A 19079-nucleotide genomic window follows, 5' to 3' on the forward strand; every position below is an offset into this window, starting at 1 on the left:
AATGCAGAGCTGGAAGTTTGCGCCTGAGGGGAAAATACTTACATTTATTTTGTGTGCTGTACATTTTTTGTAAGTGGCTGTCTCCCCATGTGATTTTAATTCCATGCTACTGTATTTAGTGTTGCTGTGAGAGCACACAGCCTTACAGCCAGGCTGACAAACAGCCCTTCTGCCTTAGTGAAATTGTTGAAGACTCATGCTGTTCACAGCGGGAGGTACATTAAATACATTTCTTCCACTTCATTCACATTAGATGGGCAAGAAGCTGCTCAAACTTCTTCTTGACATTTCTACACCAAGGCTGGGAAAGCAAAAGACTCAGGTTTATGTGGGAGATTTGCTGACCATTATCTTTACACCTGATCAACAGAATCAATCACTCATGCCATCCACATGATGAAGGATAGCACAGTCTGGGAATATTTTACAGATGACTAAACTGGATGATGGTATCCTAGTGTAGAAAGGGAATGTTAGAGGTCAAACAGAACAGATTAATTATTTAGTCTTCTGGAGATTTCTTTAAAACACTTGCTGTTACTTTCTTTACATTTAATTAAATGTTGAAAATCCATAGACAACGTTCTGGAAATTGGTACCCACTAACACTTTTCCAGCTTCCTTGAAATAGTAGAGTATATTAATATTTACCATCAATAGCCTGAAAAGTCAGCACTGCAATGTTGCACCATAAATGTTACACCATATGCTTTGCATTGGCTTCTAGCAAGCAGGCACTATGAACTTACTCTCAGTGTATGTACTGTGCCAAATTTAAAGCTTATGATAAATAAGTGTTTTATTAGTAACACTGTTTATCAGAGGAACATCCTCATCTCATAAGGCAGATTGGAATCTCCTTAGTTCCATTGGTCTCCAAGGCAGACAAGTCAAATGTGCCTTTTCCTCTTTGCCAGTAGGTCTGTCAGATCTTAAACTGAACAGGAGGTTGATTAATCTTGGTAATTAGCATCTGCTAGTGCATTTGTCCAATTTTAATTACAATCTGAACACTACAGGCTGAACACTGTTATGTTACAGACTAGAGTCATGATTTGGCCAACTATCCATCACCACTCTCTGGACATGTCTAAAATAATGAACTAGTTCTTTTTTCCTGTGCACATCCATCTCTGATTGCTTTCTCCCTTTTGTGTTTTTACAATGCTTGTGAGTCTGATGCCTCTGGCATTTCTGTGCAGCTTTTAACTTCTTTTGTCCTCCCATTAAGTAAATTCTCTATATGACCCCTCCCCTTTCCCCAGCCTGTGGCAGGTGGCCAGGTTGGCAACTAATCAGGGGAAAAAGTGGATGACAGCCAGCTTATGACAAGTTATACTCCCAGTTCTCTTTACTAATAGCTTCTTATTATCACCAGTTCAACAAAATGAAAAATGTTCAATCCATGATGATAGCCTTAAAGATTTCAGAAACTGCCTGTTTGCTGCCTATCACAGAAATAAATTAATGTCATGCCTTGCAGTAGGACATTCTGTAGAGTAACCAGGCACATTTATGATTTGTTTTCTTAGCATTATTTGTGGCTTACACCTTATTATGCATGTGTGTCCCATTTTATAAGTGTGTGTGTGAACTACAGATATTGGATTAATCTCATTTTTGTTCATCTGTTAATAACTAGAAATAAAGTCCAACCTTGTGAACTGGGCTTCTTTGGTAGGTGAGGAGGACAGAACATGATCTCCAGGCAGTACTTTGTCACATCTATTTCAGATGGCTCTTTTACAGTAGGGAATGCAGCTGGTGGAGCACAAAGCTCTTCAGCTTTCACTGCTGTATGTTTTTTAATGGGTTGTTTATACGTCCAATATTGCACTTCTATGTGAATTGCAGTAATATTTTCAGGAGAGTGTTGAAATGCAGAAAACTTTTAGTTTTTTACTCAAAGCACATAAAATAGCTGATAAGCAGAAGGCACAAGATTGCATGAACTGTAGAAAAATTATGCCTTCTGTTAAATTTAGAACAAGTTTAATGAAATGGTGTTATTATGTGAACTGGTATTGCATCCCAGAGCCCAATGCATTATTGCTTTATGATAGTTCACTCAAGAGTACATTGAACTGCTTTCTCTCTTGTGTCTTGCTGTAGCATATTGTGTTTTTGATGACATTGGTCTTTGTACTGTAGATCTTGCATTTATTATAGACTGTTTAGAAATGAATGAATTTCTTGCGAACCATTCTAAATTAATCATCTGTTCATTGTTGGATATGGTTGTAGGGAGTGAATTTAGTGACTGAGTGCTTTGCATGTTTAAGATTTGGATAATCAAATTGAGTAGAATATCTTGTGGCATTCAGTTTTCCTAAGGCTTCTTCAATCATCTTCCTTACTCTGAATCTCCTCATACTGAGACTTATCTCATAGTCTTTAAAGACCCAAAAGATACTGAACACTGTAACCATGGCAGCCCATTGGGCTTTAATGCCATCGATTCTCCTTTTAAACATGTAAATTTTTAAAATATTAACTCAGTTACTATCTGTCTTCACTGTCAGGACACTCTTCTCTCTCTCACACAAATGGGATCAAAAGTCCAAGAGAGACAGTACACAAGAAGTTTTAACATACAGCAGAGCATATTTTCTTGTGTGAGAGCTCTGCTTTTGTGATCTAAGTTTGGCTGTTGCGCTGTTTTCACTTCTGCTCTGTCTTCACTGCCAAATCCCATCCTCAATAGTAGCTCTGGTTAATGGATATCTTGCATGCTTTTCTTCTACAGCCTCAGTGAGCTAAATATGTTCTGATTGTATGTGAGCAGAAAAGCCTATAAGAAATTGTGTCCACTGGTTAAGCAAACTCAACATAACCAGCATTGTGACTGAATAGTAAGAGTGGAAAAATCCAAAGTCAGCTCAGCAGAAATGGCTGCATACTATATCTTTACCTGGCTGCATACTGTATCTCTACCTGATTTCTAAAATGTTGCTGAACTTCTCATATAATTTCTGTTGTAGCCTTCATTTTTTTACCTGATGTTTGAATCACTGACTGTAAGCACCTTCAAGCTTGGCCTCTTTGTGAAAAACCCTGTGTGTGGTATATTTAAGTGCTACTGCCAAGACTTTCCACTTATCTGTCTGCCTCTGTTTCATCAGTTTGTTGAGAATTTGTTACCAATCCCATTTCCCAGGCTTGCTATATAAATGTAATCTAATTAATTTTAGAAATAGAGCATGTAGAAGATTCTGAGTTGGTTTCATGCTCTGTGGGAGGTATAGCCAGTAGAAGAAAGGTATGTGAAATTCAGATGGTTGCTGCAGGCAATATAATCATGGTTGGGTGTGTCCCCAGATTCCAGTGTCTGTTTCTTCATCTGTTAGTCTTTATATTTTTATTTCCATTGGTAAATGAGGCAATTATCTGCATTATGGAATGGTTTAGACAAGTGATTGGAGCTTGATGTACTTACAGTAGGAAAAATCTGGCCCCGTCTTCAGACTGAACATAGGAAAAACTCCTCCAAAATGTGTTGTAGTTCCAGTGATATCAAGGCCTGTAGGTTATACCCTGAAGGGTGTGGAGAATCATAACAATATTACTATACTAATAAATATTTTCAGGTATATGTTAGTTCACTGATATGTGAATTTGGTGTTTCAGAAAGGTAGCAATGTTTCTTAGTAAACCATCAAAGGTAAATTAATTGCTTCAAGGGAAGGTCACTTATTAAAGTGAACTGCACACATTATCCTTTCTACTAAGGTGCCATTTGCAGCTGGGAGACAATTTAAGAGTGCTCATTACTGTCTTTTACATAACAACCGACTAGTTGTTGAAAAATTAATTTTTACTTTAAAGGCACACATCTTCTACAAGTTGAGCCACAGCTTGTCCTCATACACTCAAGTATCTTTGTTCTCCATTGTTCAGGAATGTTTTGTAGCTCATCAAGCTGTTACTGCACCATTTATTATCAGCAGCCTGACATTAAGCAAAATCAGAATTAGCTCTGTTCTCCAGGCTACAAACTGTTCCTGCAGGCTGTCAAGAAGGAAGGTACAGGTGACCAGAGATGGGATATCTCTGTAGCCATCTCACTGCCATCCACACTCTTGCAGCTAGAGCTGTAGTCTGCTCCTTTAGCATGCTACTTTGCTCACATTTGAGTTTTGCTTATTGATGTAGCAGAGAGTTTAAATGTGGACTCCAAGCCTGCCAGGCAGGTGCTGCTTGTGATGCTACTGTGTCTAGAGAAACTGAAGCATGGATGCACTTTAACATAAAGGGTGAGTTAAAATATAAAGTGTAATGTTAAATTAGTGTGTATCATAAATTAATTAAATGGGAATCATATATAATGTTGTTCATAGCAGTTGCTGCTTCACACCATGTTAGTCTACTGAAATTACTAGTTTAAGTTGCATAAAATGAGAGTAATTAAGTGATGAGCCAGTGTAATCAATGTATGGCACAGGCATTGTGAACTAAAAAAGAAATGGCAATTCCATTACAAAATCAAAGTGTGTTTGGTGAAGATGGTGTTAATTTGAATCCATCCTATTACCTGTTACAAGATTTGCAGAATTGTTTTTAAAAACCTCTTTAAGTCAATAGACAGAAATGTTCTATTGAGACAAATAGAAAAGAAGGCATTATTTGCTTAAGATAATGTCTGTGGTAATTTGGCTGAAACTAGCAATTTTTATTCTGAAAGGAATTTACTTTTTGATTGCAAAAGTTATGACAACACTACTAAGAAGATGAAAGCTGTTAAGATTGCAACATATGAATTTGAAAATAATCTGTTTTGACCACATCAAATAAAAAGCTATTGGCATTTGCACAATAGGTACCTGCTACAGAATTGAGCTTTGACTGTAATCTTGACCCCTGCTTCTACAGCATTCAATGAAAATAAATGACTTGGCAAATTAAATTCATTGTGCTAAATGCAAGCTCAGTTGCTTGCATAGTTTCAAGTGTGTGTAAATAGCTGCAGAATGGTGCTACCTAGTTTCAGATTTAAAGTCCTCTTTGATATTGTTTTAATATAAAGCTTTTGTAATGGATGATTTCTCTGGGCATTTCTTTTGCTACTATTAACACGCATATATGAGAGAGATTTCAGAAGGCGACCTTTACTGCTATGAAACAGTAAATAAGCACTCATGCCTTCTTATGTTTAATGAACTCTCGTTCTTAACTAGTCTACCTACAACTCACACACTTCATGTTTGTGACATTGTTAGAGACTCATCACATCAGTCCTTTAATGCCAGCTTTGATCCTGAAATGCAGGTAGCCATTGTCTAGAAATGGACGTGTTGCCTGAGTATGAGCCAGGTCAGGTACAGCCAAATCTGGCCATGTTTATCTGGTTTTGTGCCCAAGTTAATCAGCTGTGACAGCCATCAGGGCTCCTTACTTTGGGTTCAGCATGGCCCTGGCATGTCCAGACTGTACCAGAACAGGCTTGTAGGCTTGCAAAGCCTGGTTTGCACCTTCTGCATTACCACAGCAGAGTGCTGCTGGCTCTGGCAACTCATAATGTTCACATCATAGCCTTGTTCATACTGTTCAGGGAAAGAAGGCAAAAGCTTTTAGGAATAAATAGTCTTAACCCTAGAAAAGATAAACCATAAGTTCATTTGTAAAGACTGCTTCTCCTTGTTCCAGTATCTGAATATGCTGGAGTGCCATGTATGTCTTCTTCTATTATTTCTTTCCTCCTGAGCATATATATATATATATATATGAGCGTATATATATATATGTGTATATTTATGTGTGTGTGTGTGTGTGTGTGTGCATCACTGGCAGCATGTGTCACTGAAATTCACTTTAGTTTTAAGCCTTATCAAGGTGTCAGCATGAAAGAGGTTGTTCTTTTGTGTTTGTCCTAAATATACTGCCAAAAGGATTTCTTTATAAAAAACCTACTCTTTTGCAATGCCTCCCTAAAGCAGTTTATAAGATATAATTTTAAAAGGTAAAACCTCTTTGAAAATAAGCATTTTTGTGCTATCGCATTGATTTGACGATGTTCCTTCAAAGTTAGATGTGTTCCTAACAACATGAGACATGTGTTTGTTTTCCTGCTTGATGACTGACAAGTGCTGTAGTTGAGATACGTCTCTGACTCTCTAAGTACAAGGACAAGGCAACGTTTTCATTTCTGTGCCAAGAAACCTGGGACTAAAGCTCCTAACCTTTCTCCTCTGATTATTGTAACTTCATGCCAGCGAAGTCTGTGGGTCTGAACAAAAAAACCCTTAGAACACTTCCTCTTATTTCTCTAAGAGGAACCATTAAATTTGCAGTAGTCTCTCTTCAGAGTGATTACTAGATTAAAGGTCTGCTGTAAGTGAGCCTGCAGTCATTGAGCAGAGTGTTTTCCAGACATGACCTGAGACAGACAATGCTTTCCCTGTTAGGAGCTTGGCTTTGCTCCTTCCCCTGGGGAGCTACTAACACAGCTTACAGGAAATGAATTTAGAAAACATTTGTAAGGATTTGTTTCCTAGGATGGGTAACCATGCAGAATGTGTCTTTCATTGAACATACATACCTCAAAAAGTGTGAAAAACTCACTCTGAAATACAAGGCAAGCTAGCTGAGGGTTTATATATTTTTTTTGTTTGGCTGTGACTACAGGAATGAATAATATGTGAGGATTCTCCTTCAGCAGCAGTAAAGCAAGTGTTGGGATAATGCTGTAAGAAACAAACAGTATTTTATTTTATGCCTTCCATCTAGTTTTAGGAAGATCATGTAAGTTCCCTATGCAGCCAGTAAGTAGAAGGGAATGCTTCCACACCTGCTCAGATTTTTCAGGTTGTAGTGAGTGAGCCATTCCACCTGTCCTCCTGTATGCTCATTGTGCTGGGAAACCTGCAGTGGCTATCTTTGTCCTTGCAAACTGAGAGCAAGCAGGCTCCATGTGAGTACCTCTCACTGAAGTGCTTAAAATGAGGTGCAGCCAAGTCCAGATCAAGTTCCGGAACCATTGGGACAAAAGAACAAGATTAGGCTTGGAAAGTGTGCTGAACCCTAAGCATACCTGTTTAAAAAATGACGTATATTAGAATTGATAATTTTTTAACTGCCTTTATCTAACTATTGGCACGTTAACAACCATTTGGTCTTAGTAGGTATTCTGTATTTTTATTGGCTAGAGGCTGAGAAAGTCTTTGTCCATCTTAAGAGTTTAGAAGAACATTTTATGTCTGAAATTACACATTGCTTTGCAGATCTAATATCTAGTGCTTCAGTATCCCTGTAAGAACTCTCATAAAAGTTAATAGTAGTTACACAAAAGGTAGAGGGTGTATCCTGTTCACCCATTAAAAATGTTTCAGATAAGAGCTCCGCAGTTCCAAGCATAAAAACAGCTACTGACAAGCCAGCCTCTATGGACCAATAAAGTAAAATCGATGTCTGCCTGTGCACACAAATACACTCATCTTGAAATACACATACTCTTGAATTAAAAAAAAAAAAAAATTGGAACTGACAACGTTTTCATTTTCTAAAGTTAGATTTCTTCCAAGTTTGTCTTTCATCCTGGAAAGGTTGATGACTGATAATGCTCAAACAGGTCTATGAATCTGCACCATTTCTCAGTAAATACATTCAGTTCCATTAATTTGTTGCATGATTTCAGTTTAAGCAGATAAGTAGGGAGGCAGCTGCAGTTTTTCATTGATGAGGAATATTCAAGGATTTCTTTTTTTGCTGCTCATAGAACACTGAGCAATTGCTGTGATCTTTGCCTACTGAATTCTAGTTGGCTGTATGCTGCATGGTGTTTCAAACACATTTGTGATACTGTAGCCTCATGATGCTGATTAATTCTCACAAGACAGGATAAGAAATTTGTGATGAAATGCAAGGAGAACTTGGGCAGGTCTTTCTGTGCTAGCTGTGATTTCTGCAGTGGGAAAAGCTGAGGCATTGGCTGTGCATGGGTAATCTTGCATGTTTGAAACCGTAATGGAAAGGATAGAAAAGAGGAGATGATATACATCCAGGATGAAGCTGGGTTATGTTTTTAAGGCTCTTTACATTGTGAAATTACTGTGGGTAGGAAAACTGTAAAAGGGAGGAAAAGATGAAGCCAAACAATGTGTCTGTTAAGTGGAATAGCTCTTAATCTCCTTTGCTTTTTGTTCTTCTTTCTTATGAACTGTGGAGCTTTAGTATTAAGATAAAGCCTGTTCACATTTCAGTTTACATGAAATAAGATTGATTTTGTTTTAAATGCTAGATGTGGGAGAACTAAAATTAGGTATTTGAGCCTTTAGTTAGCTGGAAAACATTACCAAGAGCAGCTCCAGTTACATGTCATGTTCCAGTCTGGTTTTAGCAACAGGAATCTGTGAGAACATTCAAGTTAAAGTTTCGTTATCTCACCTTCATATGTTTGCACCAAAGTGAAAAATGCAAGGAATTTTCTGGCTTGTGCACAGGACTCAACTAAAACAAGTTTAATGAGATACCACGTTTGGTTTTGTACGCAGATTCATATTAGCTGACACAAAAAGTTGAAAATTTAGGAGGCAAGAAAAAGAGCACAGTGCTGATATAACAATTGCTGTCTGAAACCATACAAACCAATACTTGAAAAGAAGCCAAAAATAGCTAGAAGAATTGAAAAAAGAAGCTTTATTTCACTTACTGAGATGAGCAAAGTGCTTTCCACTGTTTAAGGTGGATTTTATGGTCTATTGTTAACTTCAGTGTAAGGTAAAGAAGCATTTGTGGACATTATTCCTCTTTCACCAGAACCAGCATTCTACTTTGGAAATGATGAGTACTATGTTGATGAGAGTGCTGGCTACATTGAGGTGCGTGTCTGGAGGGCTGGAACCGATCTGTCCAAAGCCGCCTCTGTCACGGTGCGGTCGCGCAAGTCTGAGCCCGTAACTGCAGAGGGTGAGTTATTGCTTCCCTCCCACTTCACACTGCTGCCACTCTGCACATGCTGCTACACACTGCTGGCACGTGCTGGCACATCTCACAAGTGCTGGTTCAGTGGGTCTTGGTACAGTTTCAACCACATAAAATGGAAATGGTATGAGTCTTGCTATTAGATCTCTTCTTCTTAGAGCAAATTTGGTGGTTACAGAATTTCAGAGAAGCAGGAGTAAGAGCTGCTGTGAAGTATAGCACAAAGAGAAATGCCTTTAAATCTTCATATAAAGACTGCTACAAAGGCGGTTGATTGCTGCCTCAAGAGCATACTCTGGGCACAATTACAATCACTGGCAGCATGCTGTAGGCAATGAGAAATTATTACCTATGGCAATTACTGTAGGCAATGAAATTATTACCTATGGCAATTACTATAGGCAATGAGAAATTATTACCAGGATTGCTTCAGCTGTGTGTTTCTTGGATGCTTTTACAGAACCTTTGTTGGCAGAATCAAGTGTTAGCACACTCTATTTTTTTCACAAAGCATTTCATAATGTTTAAACTAGGATATTCATATAAAGGCAGCAGAACAATTATCTTCCTTAGATGCTTATCCTGAGTCTAACTTTACTGTTATTTCAGAAATATCTAAACATAATATATTATGTATGGTGTATGCACAACACAATATACATAACATAGATGTATTTTTCTTATGAAAAAGAAAATTATTAGGTCTGAAAAAATACATGATTCCTTCAGTTCTGAACTTGCTTTTATGATCTGATGTCTTTATCAAATCTTGAATATTTAAGTTATTTTATTTCTGGTAAAAAATATCTTTCTTTACAGTAAGGATCTTCATTCATTGTGCCAGGTCCTCTAGGATTAAAAGCTGGGAATGTCTCAGTTCTTGAGCTCTCTAGTCTGTTGGTCACAGCATGAAAGCTCTGACATGGCTGGCTGCCTGTAAAACTATGAACCTGGTTCTTTGCCTTACACAGTACAGCAGTTTATCTACTGCTCTGAGCTCTCAGTCCTGCACTCCTGCCTTAGAGGCTTAACTCGAGGGGAGTACAACAGAGCTTTTAGGCAAGTCCCCATCTGATGACGGCCTTCAATCTGATCAAATTTTGTCAAATTCACTGAATTCCAAACCTGATTTCCATTTCAATTTAGGTGTTTCCCCCAAAGCTTTGTTTCAAGAGCTCTGCTCTTTATTCTCCCCAAAAACTACTGTTAAAACTAAGTCCTTCCCTAAAGTCCTGGATACCTTTAATGCCTTGGTTCCATGACAGTGTCATGTTTTAGTCGCTATCTTGTTTTGTTTGCCTTCTTCTCATTGATGTGTTATGGATTGGTTTGATTTGCTTAAAAGAAAACAAACCCAGATCAATCTTCCTTTAAGAGTAAGGTGGCAGACCTCACCTGTTACGTTCTGATAAGAATTTGACTTGTTTGTTTTCCATTCATTTTGTTTTGCACAACTCCTCTGAACAACAGTTCTTCCCCCAGTCAGCTCACTGGCCTTGTCTCCTTTCCTTTTTACATTATTCTTAAAACTTCCATCTTTGTTACAAAATAGTATGAAATTTCTTTCAAAAAGACTTTGCTTCATCTCCAGAGTCTCTCTCAAAGCTTTTTGCTTACTTTCATTTCTCACTTCAAGCAAATTTCATTAGTTTTTCTGGAAAAACTGTTGGTTTACAACAGAACAGAATCAGCCTCAGTTTGTGACTCAAATCATCATTAAACAAAAAGTTAGTAAATATTGACTTACTCTATTGTGTAGTCCAACTTAAATACCAAAAGATAGTTTTGCTTTACATGAATGCCAGAATTTGGCAAATACTAAAGTTATAAAGGAAAAATATTTACCTACACTTAACTGCCTAATTATAGATATTTTTATTTTTTATTACATGTAATGCTATTTTTATGTCTTTTCCTTTGGTAGCTGGAGTAGATTATGTAGGCATCAGTCGTAACCTGGATTTTTTCCCTGGAGTCAATATGCAGACATTTCGTGTGATAATTCTGGATGATCTTGGACAGCCGGTGTTGGAAGGAACAGAGAAGTTTGAGCTTGTGCTAAGGATGCCCATGAATGCTGCCCTTGGAGAACCCAGCAAGACCACCATCTTCATTAATGACTCAGTGTCTGATTGTGAGGAATTTTTTTTTTTTTTTTTTTACTTTTTCATATTTTGGAGATGATGTGTTAAGTCGTTTGCTATCTGGCCGTTTGTATTCTATATCTGGTGCAGTGTGGCGTAAATAAATGTGAAATGATGGAGGGAAGATATGATCGCTTCTGCAGTTATACCTTACATGTGCTTTCTCTATGTTTTTCTGCCCAGTGCCAAAGATGCAGTTTAAGGCATCTGTGTATGTAGCCAATGAAAATGATGGGCAGGTTTCTGCCATGATATATAGGAGTGGGGATATCCGATACACATCCACTGTGAGATGCTATACAAGGCAAGCTTCAGCTCAGGTTATGATGGACTTCGAAGAACGCCCTAATACTGACAGTTCCATCATCACATTCCTTCCTGGTAAGTTCTTGATTGTATTTTAGAAGCCTTTAGTCACCATGTTTTATTTTGTTTTGCTTTGCTTTACTTTGCTTTGTTTGTGTTATTTTGTTGTGTTTTAATTGTGTCTTCTCATAAAGTAGTGCCAAAAAGATCTCTCTGGAAAACAAAGGTTTAGGTTTATTTCATGCACAATGGGATGATGTTGCTTTTATTTTCTTCACTTCTGACTTACAGCAATAATCACTAAAAACCAAAAGAGCATATCTTCACTTAGGTTCAGCCTGAGTGCCAGAATCTTTTTGATAGCAAAAGCAGGTTTGGCATAGCACAGTAGAAGCACAGATCTGCTGTCAGAAAGGAAACTTCAGAAGTTCTGCTCTTTGTTAAGCAGATTTCTGGCAAATACATTTGACGTGCACTGAAATGAGCAATAGATCTTTCAACAGGTATATAGCTTCCTAATTCCTATTTGAATTTTTTTTCTCCCACCAAGGCTTTCCTAAGACCGCCCACAAATATCAGGTTCTTAATATCCCACATTTCATCAGAGATGAAATGCAAATAAATCAAATGTTACTATGTTGAAAGAATATTGCCTAACTCTTTCTACATGTGCAGAAGGCAGTTTGGTCTTCTAGCCTTTGAAGTTTACACGCATGTGATATTTTTTACAAGTCTTAAACTAGTTCTGTCCTCAGCGTTAAATCCTTGGTATATCCTTATCACAGAAATTACAACCTTTGTATTTCTGTAGACATGTATCACTTGAAAAAGTGAGTTGTTCACTCTGTCTTTATTTAGGGCTGGCCTCAACTTTTCATGCTGTCTTGTACTCTAGACCTTTGTCATTGCTTCTGTGCAACCAGGAAAGAGTCCAGCTAGTAAGAATTAATGGATCCGGGCCACTTAGAAGTGACTTTTTTCTTGAGTGTTGCCCTACCACTTCTCTGCAAAGACAAGTAACAAACAAGTCTACTAGAATTATATTTTTACTCCATAAGCTTCTTAGGCATGTTTAATATGCAGCAGTTTCATTACAGTTTCCATGTAACAATAAGCAGTATGAGTATTTTGCATTCTTCTTTCTCCTTAAGGGATAATTGATTTTCTATAGTGAGAGGAAAAGGCAAACTCAGAAAATTAACACAGTCAGCATCCTGGTCTGGTTCTTCATCTTGAAGAGCCTTGATCTTATTTGCATGTGTAATGATGAAAAAATACAGTAAATTGACCTCACCTCTCTCCTGCTGTACTCTTCCTTTTGTCTGGGATGTAGGAGTCAGTCCCATGAGGAAAAGCCCACCAAGTCATGCTGGGTGCCAGACACTGAATGCTATTCAGAGGTCTTGCTGCTTGTGTAAAAGACATAAGAAAAGATGTTCAATTTTCTGAACATCTAGTAAGTCAGGAAGTCAGGGCACATTAATTTGTGAGTGCAAAATTGAAAGGTTTGATACTCCAAAGCATTTTAAAGGCAACATTCACTGTCACTTGGAATCAGTGGAAGTTCAAAAGACTTTAAAGTCAAACAGAATAATATAAGTGAAGGTCCAAACAGTTGAAGAGTGTCCAATCAAAAGAGACTTGAAATATAAAACTTCAGGACAAAATTGCCATTAGTATTAGTAATGGCAATTAGTAATTACTATTACCATTAGAAAGGTTTTATTATTCTGTTTCCTTATGCGAGTATTTAGTTTTTTAAGTGGACTCTATAGAAGAAATCACTGAGAAGGAGCATTTTCTTCTTAGGTAAAACAAAAGGACTAATACATGTAAAGTGGACATACCAAATAGAAACTTGTCTTACAGAAGTCCAAAAATGGGGGATTCCACTTTAATGAGTTTCCATAGAAAGGTAATGATTGCTAATTCTGCTTTCACTGCTGTCATTGCTCGTTAACTTGTATGGTGTCAAGGTGGATGCCTTGGCCAGCAGGATTCAGGTGCCTTGGAGAGAAGTGCTGTATTGGAGCAAAGAACACCTAAGTTCTGCCTGATAACTACCTTCAGAATGATTGCAGGTGAAACTGAGAAGCCTTGCACACTGGTGCTTATGGATGACACTTTCCATGAGGAGGAGGAAGAACTACGCCTGGTTCTTGGCACTCCAAGAAGTGACTCTTCCTTTGGTGCCTCTATTGGCGAGCAAAACGAGACACTGATAAAGATTCGGGATGACGCAGACAGTAAGAGAATAGCTTATTTTTACTGGCTTTTGGAAGCCCATTTGCATGCTCTAAAACCCCTTTTTTATCTTCTAATGACAGAGGCTATCATTAAGTTTGGTGAGACCAAATTTAGTGTGAGTGAACCGAAGGACACAAGGCAAGTAGCAATTGTGAAAATCCCAGTGCTTCGTCTGGGAGACACTTCTAAAATTTCCGTTGTGAGAGTTCATACAAAGGATGGATCTGCTACTTCTGGAGAAGACTATCACCCTATATCAGAAGGTAGGATCATACTTATCAGATCAAGCTGTTTGTTTTTATTCATGACTCTAACATAATTTTTGAAAAATAAAATAACTTTGCAATTGGAATGCTTTGCAACCACATCCCAAAATGCATTTTCCTATTCAGTGTGGACAAACTAAATTTGAAGAGGAATACCCCATTCCCTGTGGTATAAAACAGCCAATTGCTGTTGGTATGCCAATTATCAGTGAAGATATTTACAAATGTCTTCTTTAAAAACATCTGTACTCCTTTGAAAATATCTGTACTCCTTTGAAAATATCTGTACTCCTTTGAAAACATCTGTAGCTCAAGAAATTGTGGAAGATGTGTGACTTAAACCTTAGTTATATTTGCAGAGTGTAATAATATTACTCTGAAGAAACATCTACTTATAGGATATGATTGTGTGGTTGTTTCTTGAGCAATTCATTAAGATAATGGGATTTGCTGTATGTAGGAATTAATGTATATTTCTTTTTATTTTTCTATGTTCTGAATAATAAAGCTTTCCTTCTGTATTTCTGAATTCGCTGCCTTCTGCTCCACACTACTAATGAATGAGGAGAGAAGTTGTACAACAGAATGAGAAATTTCTTAGCTGATAAACTTCTTTCCATTAATGGCCCACCTACCTGCTTTAGGCAATGACTAATGCAGTTTATGGCGTTATGATTTTTTTTTCTTTTAAAGTTTATGATAATACATGATAGTGCTCTGTGTTTTAAGGTTAATCATTCATTGCTGGAGTGTTTTCATAGTTTTGGATAAACTATTTAGGCATTTAGTCCAGCTGAAATACATGACTTAGCTTTGAACATCCAGCAACAACATTGCGCTGTATCTTCAAATTCCACAGCAGTGGCATTTCCCACTAGTGAGATCTGAAGACGCAATTTGTTGGCCACAAGAAAATCATCAACCCAGAGCTTGCTAATTCCAGTCACTTCAGTCCTGCATTTTAGAGTTTTGCTCTTTCCCCCTGAAAACCACAGGAACTTGTAGTGTCAGCTGAAACTTATCCTATATGCACATTACCAGTAGGCACTGTCTTGCTTACATTCTCCCTGCTGTGCACCAGCAGCACATGGGAACAAGGTTTTCAGGGGAAACCTATTACTGCAGGGCAAGAGGCTCTCAGCCTCTGCCCCCAGGCCTTTGAGAAAGGTCTGTGATGTGCAGAATTTCCCCACAAGTTTCAGAATACCTGTGGCTTTAGGGAACCTGCATATTCAGCCATAGGTACAAAACCCACATCATTAATTGGGCTTTCTGAAGGAAGTGTGGCAAACTGACAATCAGTAAAATTCCTAGGTGTCACTCAGCTGAGAGTTCATATGTTTATTACCATAAAGAGTATTTCCCTGGCTTAATAACACTTGGCATTGGAAGCATCATTAGGTCACTTAATCAGACTCACTGTGGATTGCAAAATTCTCCCAGTTTTCCCGAATTATTTCTGTATTGATCCAAATAACTTTGGTTGGAGAAAATAAATTCTTTAGAAAGGGCATCTGGTCTTTTGGAGAGGAAGTGTTTCTTAACATTTTGCTTCACTGATCAGTCTTTATCACCTAATTGTGCCTTATTTCCCATATAGATTTCAGCTTTAATGCACTACTGCTTTTTGTGCCTGTCCCTTTAGAGTGCAGACGTCTTTATCACCTATATATTTTGATTATGATGGTGTTTCTATATACCAGTGAGAACATCACTGTCTGCAAGTTCTTCCAGTCCTAAGTTTCTCTTGGTTATTTCTGTACATCTTCAAAGTAAATTTGACATCCTTTAAATATTAGAAATGCACTTATTATTTTGGTTATTATCACTCTCACTCTTTCCAGGCACAAATGTTAAATAGTTCCTGTACTTTTTATTTCTTTAGTAGTTAATACAGTCAAGGATCATAGTACTCCCTAACATAGTCAGTGGGGTGGGTTGATCTTGGCGGGGCAGTAAGTGCCCACCAAAGCTGTTCCATGACTCCCCCTCCTCAGCTACAGAGGAGAAAATATGACAGAAGTCTCATGGGTTGAGATAAGAAGAGGGAGACATCACTTACCAGTTATCAGCATGGGGAAAAAAGACTCAACTTGGGAAAATTAGTTTCATTTTTTTTACTAATCAAACCAGAACACAGTGATGAGAAATAAGACGTTCCTCCCACCACTCCCTTCTTCTTGGGGTAGCTTCACTCCCACATTCCTTAGCTCTGACTGGCTCGAGGGAATGAGGGTTGCAATCTGGTTATCAGAGGTTATGTCTGATGCTTCTTCCTCCTCACACCCTTCCCTATTCCAGCAAGAGGTCACACCCACTGGAAACACTTCATCAAAAACTGCACTATGGGTCCTTCCTGTGGTCTGCAGTTCTTCATGAACTGCTCCAGTGTGGAGGTCACCAGTGCTGCCAGCAGACCTGCTCCACTGTGGGCTCTTCTTTCCTGGGGCCACAGGTCCTGCCAGGAGCCTGCTCCACTGCAGGCTTTCCCCAGGGCCCCAGCCTCCTTTGGGCATTCATCTGCTTGATCATGGGTTCTCCATGGGCTGCAGATGGATCTCTGCTCCACCGTCGGCCCCCATGGGCTACAGGGCGCATCCTGCATCACCAGGCTCTGCACCAGGGGCTGCAGGGGAATCTCTGCTCTGGCTTCTGGAGCATCTCCTGCCCCTCCTTCTCCACTGAGCTTGGTGCCTGCAGAGTCATTTCTCACATACTCTCACTCCTCTTTCCCAGCTGCTGGGGTTCAGGAATTTTTCCCTTCTTTAATCTGTAATCCCAGAGGCACTACCACTGACACTGCTGGGCTCGGCTTTGACCAGCAGTGGGTCCAGCCTGGAGCCAGCTGGCATTGTCAGATATGGAGGATGCTTCCGGCAGCTGCTTGCAGAATCCCCTATAGCTTCCCACTACCAAGGCCTTGCCATGCAAACCAAATACAATCAGCTAAGGTTGAACTTTTTATCACCATGACTTACGATATTTTTTCAGAGACAATGATTTTCAAAATACAATACTCTTGTGGAGCTGCAGCTTTTTCCCTTATTTTTGGTATATACCATTGTATTTATTGCATTTTGTAGGATACCATTTATTTAGAACTCTGATCTTTTGGTCATTCACATAGGTTACCAACATTTATGTAATTAGTCACAGATAATTTTCAAAACATTAAGATTCATTAGACTGAATCTTGAGCTTTGCAAATGTCTTGATTTATGTCTTATTTTCAGTGATTTCTACATGTGTCCACTGCTATTCATTATTATAATTTGTAGCCTCAAATAGGTTAAACTAAATTTGCAAACAGCTGTAATTTGAAAAGTGAGTATTAACTGCCATCCCTGAGGGCTGGGCCTAGAATCAAAGGTTGTTGTGATCAACAGGTTTATTTTTAAGTCTCTCATGTTTTCAGAAATTGAGTTCAAGGAGGGTGAAACACAGCACTTTGTGGAGATTGAAGTTCTCTTTGATGGAGTAAGGGAGATGAGAGAAGCCTTCACTGTCCACCTGAAGCCTGATGAGAACATGGTTGCAGAAATACAGGTAACAAGTTCATGCAAAGTCCTGAACAACAAAATCTGGTAGACAGACCTCTTACTTATTTTCTGGCTCATCATTTTACTCTTCTTTTAAGATTTGTTCACACCATCTTGGCTTGTATATTAAAAAGACAAAAAGGACATTCTAGCTGTCACAGTAACACCTAAACAAAACAGTTTGTTGTCAAGACAATAATGTTGATGGGGCAACAGATTCAATGAAAGACTGTAGTCTTCAGGGTATCATTCCAGGCATATTCTGCTCGTATAATCAGTTTTAGAAACTGATGTCCTCTCAGAAACACTCTCTGGGAATACAACCTCTGTGTTGTGAAAAGAGTAATTTCAGGTGAAATATGACTTCACCTGTCAAAATCATGTATATATTATTCTTATTGTGTAAGATGAAATAGCCACACATTCTTGTTATTTAGCATTGTATCTTGCATACTTTTAATTCTAACAGTATACTCCTCTGATATGGCATAAAATGTTCTTGAAACTGCCTGTCTGCTTCAGCAGTGTCACACCATATATAGTCTGACTCCAGACACCAAACAGAAGAGACACAGCCTTTGCTGATGACAAACACCCCATTTCCACCAGGCATTAAAGCATACACTGCACATAGGAGGTTCTACCAGAGTACTGAAGTGATAACAAAAAAGCAGGGAGACATGGTTAAAGGTCTGGGATCTTCACTGTTCTGAAAAGAAAAATTTCATTTTAGCTCTTCCTTTTGCACTCTGCAGTGTACTTTTGGTGCCTCAACCCTTTCTCAGTAGCTCATCCAGTTGAGGTTTTAGAACTTCATTTGGAAAAATGTTTTGAAGGCTAAACATATTCTGATTGAGATCCAGCTTGTTTATTTGAATTTTCACAGAGAACTGTATTTGTATTTTTCATTGTCAGACAGCCAAGGCCATTGTTTACATTGAAGAAATGAACAGCATGGCAGATGTCACCTTTCCCTCTGTCCCTCAAGTTGCATCTCTGTTGATATATGATGATACTTCTAAAGCCAAAGACAGAACCAGTCCCATTGCTGGCTATCCTGTCATCTGTATCACAGTGAGTATCTCTGTGGAAAAAATGGAACAAAATCAGTATATGGATTTTGTTCAGTGGATTTATACACCCAGTATCAATCGATATGGTGATGAGTCACACATATTAGTCACACATATTACTTCGAGCTAGAATTATCCTTAGAGCTAATCTAATTTATCTGGGTAATGAATCCATTTTCAGGAGGAGAAAAAGCATAGAAAGATGTTTCACTTGTTCCTCACTAAGAATAGTGCAATATTGATACACACATTGTGTCTGTGGTTGCATGACCTTAGTGTTTCCTGCATTATCCTGCCTTAATTTGTAGATTTAATATCACTGGAGATAACAGATGAACCATTGTTTTCAATGACTGCCACAGACTGTAAAATGAGTGCTGAAGGGAATACAGGCTTCTTTCATTTTTTTCACCAGTAGTCTTGCAACTGAAAAGTTTACATAATTATTCATATACCTTGAAGAATGTTTTGTCCATCCTCAGTTTGTTTTCCACTCATTCCTTTTGCACAGGAATGTCACAAGTTGAATGGTTCTAAATAAAAAAAGAATCAAAGAAAATAAGTCTTTAAATGCAAAGTGTATTTGCA

The 19079-nt window shown here is 38.3% G+C and overlaps 1 protein-coding gene across 1 annotated transcript in view; it reads left to right on the forward strand.

Annotated features, from left to right (window-relative positions):
• FREM2 (FRAS1 related extracellular matrix 2) overlaps positions 1-19079 on the forward strand; it is a 117561-nt gene that overhangs the window by 73368 nt on the left and 25114 nt on the right. The window contains exons 7-13 of the mRNA XM_058800068.1: positions 8752-8901; positions 10841-11050; positions 11244-11441; positions 13448-13612; positions 13694-13876; positions 17295-17425; positions 18334-18492. Of these exons, the coding sequence (XP_058656051.1) occupies positions 8752-8901; positions 10841-11050; positions 11244-11441; positions 13448-13612; positions 13694-13876; positions 17295-17425; positions 18334-18492 (1196 nt within the window). The remainder of the gene's footprint in view (positions 1-8751; positions 8902-10840; positions 11051-11243; positions 11442-13447; positions 13613-13693; positions 13877-17294; positions 17426-18333; positions 18493-19079) is intronic.

This window comes from Ammospiza caudacuta, chromosome 2, assembly GCF_027887145.1.
Source record: "Ammospiza caudacuta isolate bAmmCau1 chromosome 2, bAmmCau1.pri, whole genome shotgun sequence".
Classification (NCBI taxonomy): Eukaryota; Metazoa; Chordata; class Aves; order Passeriformes; family Passerellidae; genus Ammospiza; species Ammospiza caudacuta.